The sequence below is a fragment of the Oryzias latipes genome, chromosome 7, assembly GCF_002234675.1.
Source record: "Oryzias latipes chromosome 7, ASM223467v1".
In the NCBI taxonomy this organism is placed as follows: Eukaryota; Metazoa; Chordata; class Actinopteri; order Beloniformes; family Adrianichthyidae; genus Oryzias; species Oryzias latipes.
The window spans coordinates 12,082,035-12,091,418 of record NC_019865.2 but is presented as its reverse complement, the minus strand read 5'-3'; the positions used below and the strand labels follow the sequence as shown (position 1 = coordinate 12,091,418).

The 9,384-nt window shown below is 37.5% G+C and overlaps 1 protein-coding gene across 4 annotated transcripts in view; it reads right to left on the bottom strand.

The window, feature by feature from the left end:
* Window positions 1-251: 251 nt before the first annotated feature.
* LOC101170514 (zinc finger protein 385A) overlaps window positions 252-9,384 on the bottom strand; it is a 67,357-nt gene continuing 58,224 nt past the window's right edge. For all 4 annotated transcript variants that reach the window (XM_011477078.3, XM_004070698.4, XM_020704641.2 and 1 more), the window contains 3 exons: window positions 5,768-5,952; window positions 4,618-4,710; window positions 252-3,512 (listed from right to left, as the gene is read on the bottom strand). In XM_011477078.3, coding sequence (XP_011475380.1) covers window positions 3,261-3,512; window positions 4,618-4,710; window positions 5,768-5,952 — 530 coding nt within the window. In that variant the 3' untranslated portion in view covers window positions 252-3,260. The remainder of the gene's footprint in view (window positions 3,513-4,617; window positions 4,711-5,767; window positions 5,953-9,384) is intronic.

The window sequence follows — 9,384 nt, the reverse complement described above, 5'->3', positions numbered from 1 at the left end:
ACAAATTTTATATATAGACAACCTCAACCATATATTCTATTAATGTATTTTTGCAACATCACAAACAGCCAAACTTGATTTTTTTGTTTTTTTTTGTTTTTAGCAGAATCAGGCCCCGTCAATTTGAATTATAACAGCTTTGAGCTTTCATGTGCAAATCCGGCATGCACCCAAAGAATTCTCCCTAGTGATAGAATCCACTTGGCTACACTGGTTCACAAAACAACCGAGACAAAAATGAAACAACCTGCTTTAACATTGAATATTTTATTGACATTTACTTTTACCATCATGGTTTCTCTTGAGACCCATAGATTTTTTTTCACTTAAATTACATTTATAATGTTGTACTCACATACACATTTCAGTTTCTTATTGCAAAAAACGATAGTAGCCAGAATGATTCAGGTATTGCTACAGTTCGCCATACAAACTTGTCATCCCTTAGATAATGAAGTTCAAAAATAACTTTATTGGCAAAATGAAATTACACCAAAGCCTCTTCATCTCTCTGAGACTGAGGGCAGAATAAGGCTAAGGCTAGGAGCCTAAACACAGCTAACATGATGTACCTGCTCATAAAACAGGAGTCTAACATTTAATTCCCAAATGTGCATAATGAGAATGACTCATTGGCATTTACCACGTGATGAACATGTCAACGACAATATGAACGTATTTCTGGTGCTGACTGACCCACCTTGATTGGACCACAATGCAGTACTATGAAAGAGCCGTTGATAGCTGATTAGCCTCTCTAAAGCCAACAGATTTCTGATTTTTGATTTAGTGTTAGGCCACTTTATTGAATCAGGCTGCCTCTTCTCTTCAGGAGAAGGAGAGAGAGCAGCACAAACCAGAATACATACAGTTTACACACCAACAGAAAGTCAAGCACAAATCTTGGAATATTGTCTCACTCACAAAATGAATTTAAAGAGGACTCTCTGCAACAAAGAAAGAGCACAATGGTGGAAGCGGGCGACAGAGCCAACTTCTTCTTTTAGCAATGGCGTTAGTAATGTTCCACTGGGTTTTCACTTGGAGACACTTTTCACACAAAGAAAAAAACAAAACAAACAAACAAATGCAAACAAAATTGATCCTGTTGAACAGGTCATCTGCCTCAGATCCCTTGATGCATGTTTTTTGTACCCTGTTCCCCAAGCAGAGATTCCCATTGTTAAAAGGCCCTTTAATATGAAGGGTCGGTCCCTGTGTCGAGCTAGCCCTCCATCTGCTGCTTCACCCCCCCACCCTCAACCCTCTGGAGGACTTGAACTCCCCATGGAAGAACGGAAAAGTCTGTCTGCTGGCATGCTCCAGGTTTACACATGACTCCAGACAACATGTCACAACATGTCACAATGATAACAAGTCACTCTGATAAAAATTGCTCATTGCATTGCAATATTCAAACAAAGGTAAGACATAAGAGCTCATTGCTTCTCAATGAAAGGGCACAGTGTACACCTTTTCAGGAAGGGGTTGTTATGTCAAGCTGTCAGTCAAGATAGTTTCTGTGGCTCTCCAATGTTTAACAATCTGTCTGGATTACTTACAGAGCACATAACAATCATTCCACCCCCCCCCCCCACCCCCCACTTTTTAATTATTTTCATGGATGACAATAATATTTGCTACCTACAAAAATATTCATGTATTTATTATTTTTGCTAATTTTATGTGTGATATAAACACAGACCAACAGTCCAAACCAATAAAAACAAAGTGCTTACCATTCTTTGTAAAGCTAAAACAAATCATGGTGCATTTCATGGCTTTCAGTTGTAAGACAGGAAGTAATAAGAGATGCTCTGAGCTTGGCGTCTCGGCTCCCACTCGGGGTGGCTTCCCCTTGGCTTCTGGCTCGGTTGTCGCTCCAGCTCAAGATCATTTTTCTTAGAATCTATTTGGCTTTCATCTCCCTTGATACAATTTGTTTTCTTTCACTGTTATGTTCTGCCAGTTGCCACATTTGCCTTTCTATAATTGACTTAAATGACCTTTGGATGCCAGTTAGGTGAGGAGTAGGAGGGCTGCACAAGAATGGGAGGGGTCAACACAGTGATGCAAAATCCTGTTCCTGCAGAGCCTTATTAGGAAGATGTATGGAAAAGAAGATCCATCGGAACACAGGGTCACATCTAAGTCATACCTGCACATCTACAGAGTGAATGAGCCTGAAAATGAAGACCAAGACGAGGTGAGGATGTCAACTCTGTTTGACATTGCAAAGAGATTACCCATGCCCTCTATATTGCCGTGCTTGGTTGCACTTTAATAGAGAATTTGTTCACTGAAAAAGGAATAAATCTAAACATTAAAACCAGTTTATAAATACAGAAGCATAGAGTGTAACCAGTAACTGATTTCTGCTGCTTCTTCATCCCCTTTTGAATTAGCTGAGCCCAGACTGACTGTTATGGAGGTTGGCAGATACGCCCTCCAGCAGGCTTTTGTTGGTACAGTCTATTTTAAATAGCAGACTAGCTCAGGACTGCATGCTGCCTGTGGTCAATCCATCCACTGACCCATGCCAGTCATTCTCTCACCTCACCTCTCCGGAAATGATAAAGGACTGTAACCCCCCCCAGTCGTTGTTCTGCTCTCATAACCATCCTGTCAGACATGAGTACCACCTGCTCGTCAGCCAAAGTCATGCTGCATTTCGCAATGTAGTCTCACAAATGGAAGAGCAGCTGACCTCTGGAGCAGGACATGTACAGTACCGTGGAGGCTGCCTCAGCTGCATGTGGCGCATACAAATACCGATGAAAGCTGCTACCCTACTGACAAAACATCACTGTCTTGATTTTTGATGTGCATAGGACGAGAACACGCTGATGTCGTGGTGACAGAGGAAAGCAGCCTGGCCCGGATTAGCAATGTTGCTGCACTATGCGTGGTTTGAAGTTTCAAGAAAGGTCTGTCGTATTTCTTCGGAACACAGTTCAAGGGTACACCCAAGGAAGTGAGAAAAGCAAAAGGGAGTTCAATGCATAAGTATTTTATCTCTCCATTTGTTCCACCTGCAGATCCTAAAATTGTTTTTGAAAAATACAGAGTGAATGGAGAGTTTCAGGTAAAGGGAAAAAGGGGTGTAACACTCCTTTCATTGCTGCTTTCCCTCGTTTTGAAAATGATAGTATTTTTTATTGTTTTCCACCTGTCAGTTGCTGTTTGTTGATCATTTTGTAGCTTCACAGTGTGCTTTTGGAGTGGATGTTCCTGACTGGCTAAAATCCCACGGTGAGGTTTCAGTAGGGAGAAAAGAGGATCGGCCCATGGGTGGTGCGGATCGGCCCGGGGGCCGGTCTCAGGATAGCGTGGCTCAGATGGTGGCCTTGTAAGAGGTGATGAGGGTGCGGATGGTGCCCAGGAGCAGCTGCACGCATAGCCAGCTGATTTGAGGATGCTGCAGCAGCCATTGCGGCTGCAACAGCCAAAGGGTTGGGCAACAGCCCTGCACCCAAAGCTTTGGTGAGATCCTTGGAGAAGTTCAAAGAAGACTAAAATAAATCACAAAAACAAGACAGAGAGGAAGTTGAAATAGAATACTAGCTCCAGGTAAAGTCAAAAAAAGGGTTGAAGTTCATTTCAGTTAAGTTTTCAACTATAACATTTACAACAGGTTAGCAGTAGTTCAGTGGTCTCAAGTGCTACTTTTTGTTTTAAAATTAACTTTTACACTCTTACCATTTTCTTTACAGACATCACACAATAGTGTTCTATCTAGTGTCCAACCAGCTTGTCCTCCCTCTACCTATCATCAGGCTCCCATACGTCAAACTTTAGGCCTATGTCCTTCATGTCCTTCGTGTTTTCCACCTAACCTGCCACTGTGGCTTCTCACTGGAAAAACACATCTGATCCAGAGAATCAGCTGCAGGTACAGCTGGGTTTCTGAAAAACCAGCAGGATGCAGAATCTCGAGGACTGGACTCAGACACCCCAATTCTAGCTTTTACCTGCTTCTCCAACAATCTACACACAGTGTAGGACCTGATGTAAAACTCTACAAAAGTAGTTTAGTTCCTCCAGTGTTTCAAGATTTCATTGATAAATGTTAAATGGTGCATACTATCTTGATTTGATTTGATTTATTTCAAGCATTGTAGTCAAAGCAATAAAGAATTTACACGTATTTACCAACTCATTACAGTAATGTTGAAAACAAAACAAAAAAGTCACTTAAATCACATTTGCTTAATAAAATACAGTGAGCATTAACTAAAGTCAAGTAGAGGTTGATTTATTGCTCGAAAAGGAGTGGGAAGAAGCGAATTTATCTAATCCCCTACTGAGTTAAGTCATTTTATAGTTTTACAGTTTTTGTAATCCGGTTCTGATCCGATAGATTCTTTTCAAGTAGCAAAATCCAGTGCCTAGTAATGATTGGTTATCTTTAGAAAACATTCATTCATGATTTCAGTAAACAGTAATGGTAACATCGGTACCAACACACTTCACACTTCACAGTTCACACTTCTTAGAAGTGTTTTACTGTCACAGCCTAATTTACCTTTTGCAGACACAAGTGTGAAGCATTGTACTTGATTTAGTAAAATTATGTCTTAAAATTGATTAAAAAAAAGAGAAACATAGAAAGGTTACCGTCAGATCAGCTCCCCTGTGCTTCTTGTGTCGGCTGAGGAGGGGGTTAGGCTTTCCCGCCATACCATCCCGATGCCGTCGACTTGATATGTGCTGCAAACAAAGAACACCTCAATTCATATACCGTATTTTCCGGACTAGAAGTCGCTCCAGAGTAAAAGTCGCACCAGCCCAAAAATGCATTATAAAGTAGAAAAAAACACAAATAAGTCGCACTGGACTGTAAGTCGCATTTTGACTGGAAATTTATTTGACAAAATCTGAGACCAAGAACTAATAACTTTCACAACCTCATATGAAACAATGATAGCAGACTGTTTATCTCATAATTTCACAGTAATTCTTTCTCATACTTATTTATTTATTCTTTTCATGAAGCATCTTTGGCAAACTAATACTCTGTTTTCATCCTGTATTTGTAGAAACAGTTGTCATTTTTATTGCATTTCTTAATCTATGAAATCATTGGAAAATAGAATATTCTGTTTTTAGCCTTCAAGATCCTATTGTAAAAAAAGGTTTGCTGATTCTCTGAGTCACTTAACATACTCTTAACACTTAACATACCTCATACATCAAATTGACCCAGTAACATCATCTCTGTTCCTCACAGATGAACATAACAGGACGGTTAACAATGAATTTATTTCAATTTATTTCTAATATAAGTCGCTGCGGAGTATAAGTCGCACCCCTTGCCAAACTATGAAAAAAAGGGCGACTTATAGTCCGGAAAATACGGTTTCTCATGTGTTTCATAGAAAAAGCTATTAATGAAAAGTCTGTAGGCACAAAGTCACAGCCATCTTTTTCTACTTAATTCATTTAATCGGAATAAAATTCAGTGGATAGTTTAACGCAATTTACAAATCCTACAGTATCCATGATACATTGGGAACTCCACTAGTTGAGGGATTTGTCCATGAGAGCAGAAGAGATCTGCTTTTGGAGCAACCAGCAGATAAGAGATTTTATCTGTCTCTGTAGATCATTGAGTACAAAATTATAAACATAAAAACTGTATATGTGAAAAAACTAACCAAGAAGTGTCTGGATGTTACTACGCTGATATTACAGGATCTGTGCGATTTGAACTTTTAATTTCACAGTACGTTCATCATCAGTCTGTGAAATGTCTTTGATCTCCTACCTGTTTGAGTTGTAGTTCAGAATTCACCCGAACATTGCAGATTTCACAGTGGAAGGTTCTTTCCTGAGTGTTGGGGTCCACTGGCCCCCCTCCCTGCTCTCCATTAGGCTTGGGGCCTAGGCGAGGGTATGCCTTAATGGGGCCCAGCCCACTCCGTGCCTCCAAGATAGTTTTGTGTTTAGTACCTGCAGAGAATTATTTCATGTAAAGGAAAATAAAAATAAATAAATAAAAATCAGTAACATTATAATAACCACAATGATAAAACAAAATTAAAGCTAATACAGAGCCTGAAAAGGCAGATTGGAGAACTTGTGTTTTTCCATCAACCTGAAATTAGACAGCATCTTGTTGCAACAAAGATTTCTGCTTTAGAATTAATTTTATTTTTTATAGGTCAACAAAAAAAATCACTGACTGAATTATCTGATAAGGAGAAGCAAAATCAGGACAGAAACAAGAGGTTGCTAATGAAATTGTAAGGTAAAATCTTCACCACTAGAGGGCAGTAATCAAGCAGCAAACAGCTTCAGAATGTTTGTTGCTTTACTATTTTCACCATAGAATGCTGGATTCTGCATTCTTTTTTAATTAATATCAAATATTTTGGGGAAAAAATAATATTTTTTTAGCTCTTTTAATTCACATGTTTGACATTTGGTCCAAGGATATTGTTGTAAGAACACACTGCTTATGCTCTGACAAAAAACAACAAAAAATAAAAAAATACATTAAATAGCTTAATTTTACTAATTCGGGTTTTTTCTCAAAGGGGTCACCCTTTTACACCCTAAAGTAAAATATCATCAATGTTTACAATCACACATCATTAAGTGCTTTTGTAAAAAACAAATATTGTACAAACTGTGAAAGGTTATCAGACCCTGTTTAATGTAATGAAAGACTTTGATCAAATCAGGTAATTGGCTTCTTGAACACAAAGACCAATTTTAATAACAGAAATGTTTATTTGTGAATTTGTATTTTTTAGTTATTTAAATACACAGACTAAGCAGCTATATTTTACAAAAAATACATTAATTAAAAAATAAAAATAGATATTGGCAGTCATATATTTCTTATTTGTTTATTTATTTAATCCATAATATAAGGTCAGTATCTTTACTCATCCAGATTATATCTAAAATAGTCACTAAAGTGACCTCTGTATGTAATCTGTAATCTATTATTAGCACTGAGTTTGATGTATCCTTAAAAACTCTTAATAAAGATGTGGTGATAAAAGGTAAAAAAAAACATTATGTGGCATGAAAAAAATAAAACACATTTGATTTGTGTGTACCAACAAAAAGTATTGCAGCTTACTTTAGGAAGTTGAACAAATGTTGGTATAACATCTTTTCGGCTTCCTTCCTTTGTTAAAGGGCAGTCTGTTCTTTACCTGTACACTGCTTACGCCTTGATATCTGCATGACATATGCTTTCACTTTTAATCCTTGCAAACATCTACAGTTTTGAAGTGAAAGTATGGACGAATATGATTATTTCCAGATTTTAGTACTCACAGCTGCTCTAACTTTTCTTTTGGGCTTGATCTTTCAAACTAAGCAGCTGATAGTATACTCTGAGCAGAGATCTCAACCCTGGCAGTTTTACAGCTTTTAAACGAACACACAAACCCAGAGTAAAAAAGGTCAAACAGGCAAATGTCATTGATTTGCCATTAAAAGAAATAACGTGGATTTAATTAGAGCAGACACAAAAGTAAATAACATACGGCACTCAGGGATGTCTGTCCTTCTCCCAATATGGAGATAGTTACTGCAAGGATATTGATTGGACTTCTTAGGAAGTTATTGTTGGTGCTGTCATGTCTGGCCAAGGAAGCTGGATCTCAGTGCTCAAGGCTGCCAGGAATCAGCAACGGTGCATAATTACAGTTCATAGTTTTTATTGTGGTAATTTAAATTTGTTTGCATTCTAATCTTATTGTTTGAATTACCAAACACAAAAAAAACAAAAAGGAAATATCAGGGAAATCCATGAGAGATAAAGCAACCCTCTCTATATTCTGTTTTTTTTATATTTTAAAGTATTAGAACATCCTTTATTTCCTTTCAGCTTTACCAACAGGTAAAAAGATACAAATACCAACGCAAGACATCATTGGTTTGACACAAGTTTGAGGCTTGATGGCCTTATCAGTCCGACTTTAGCTGCTGTACATTTCTCTGCAATATCCTGACAGTGCATTTCAACGAGACTGGGGTCAGGATTTGGACAACAATATTACATCATCTTAGCAAAACTGCTGGAAACTTTTTTTGGTCAGGAAGCTTTGAATGGAAAATGTCCAGCTTTTGAAAATAACTTCACCTAGATAAGATCAATAAACTACATACACATTTACAATAAAATAGTCAACTCTGCAACAGCTGATGGAGTCATCTGCTGAGCAGAAGACAATAAATAGTCAGAAATTTGGATTTAGGAAAGTCTTTTATCAAACGAGCACCTTTGAACTACAGACTCGCTGGTTTTGTGATGGGAAACAGGTGCTAGACTGGAGCCTGGGATGCTAAATGCAGAGCAGAACACCACTAAGGTCAGAAAACCACTCAATCAGTTTCAATCCCATTTAGATTCAGTAAAAATCTACTCTAATCAAACATAAGGTTGTTCATCTGTTTTTAAAAAAAGGCCAGGATTTAATTATCTTTTTCATTTAAGGACACATAAGGGCTAAATGTCTCATTATAATAGGATGGGAAATATTTTTTTCCTTTACATTAATTTTAATTTCCATGTCTACAACAGAAGTAAAACACATACCTGTTTTAATGTTTAGAGAAGAAAATACAATTGTCTTTTATGAGTGCGCTAACCGCTTGTGTGCATGAGTTAGCAGAGTGAGACCCTTTCAAACCTTTTGAAACCATAGGAGAACAGTACTCTAGATTACAGAGGCCAGGAATGTCAGTGTCAAACAGGTCATTTATCTGTTTATCAGTGTTCCTTTAAGTGCCCAATTCTATTAGCTTAACCTGAGACACTGACAAAGTCATTTATTTATCAAAGACCGCAAATAGATGAAATTCAGAGACCCTCCTTGTAAAAATCTAAGGTAGTAAAAAAGAAATCCCAACTAATTTCACAAAAAAGTTTTAATTCGGCTATGAATGTAAAAAAAAAAAAAAAGCAGAAACATGTTTCAGTTTTTCTACCCTTTATTGGTGTAGTGGTTGTAGTTATGGGCTAAAATAAAATCTAGAACAGTTTACATATACCATGCTTGTTTGCACTGCCAATTTAAATAACATTTGCAGTCAGACGTACATGTGCTCTGAGACTGTTAAAAGAACAAAATTCTGGTAAAAAGTTCATGAATATGCAGGGGAGAGACTATACTTTTTTTCCGAACTTTCTTTCATATTTGTTTTAGTCCTGATAGACACTGCTTGATTGATGTAATATTTTGAATTGAAAGCTAAATTTATCAGGTGTAAATCAGCTGCATTTTTCAGGTGGTACATGGGATTATCTTTGAGAAAAGAAATGTCTAAAGCCATCAAAGTTTATGTGAAAGCTTTTTTTGTGTTGAGTGAATTTATTTCTGTGTTGTGACTCATCTCAAGGAAACTTAATCTGCGGATCTG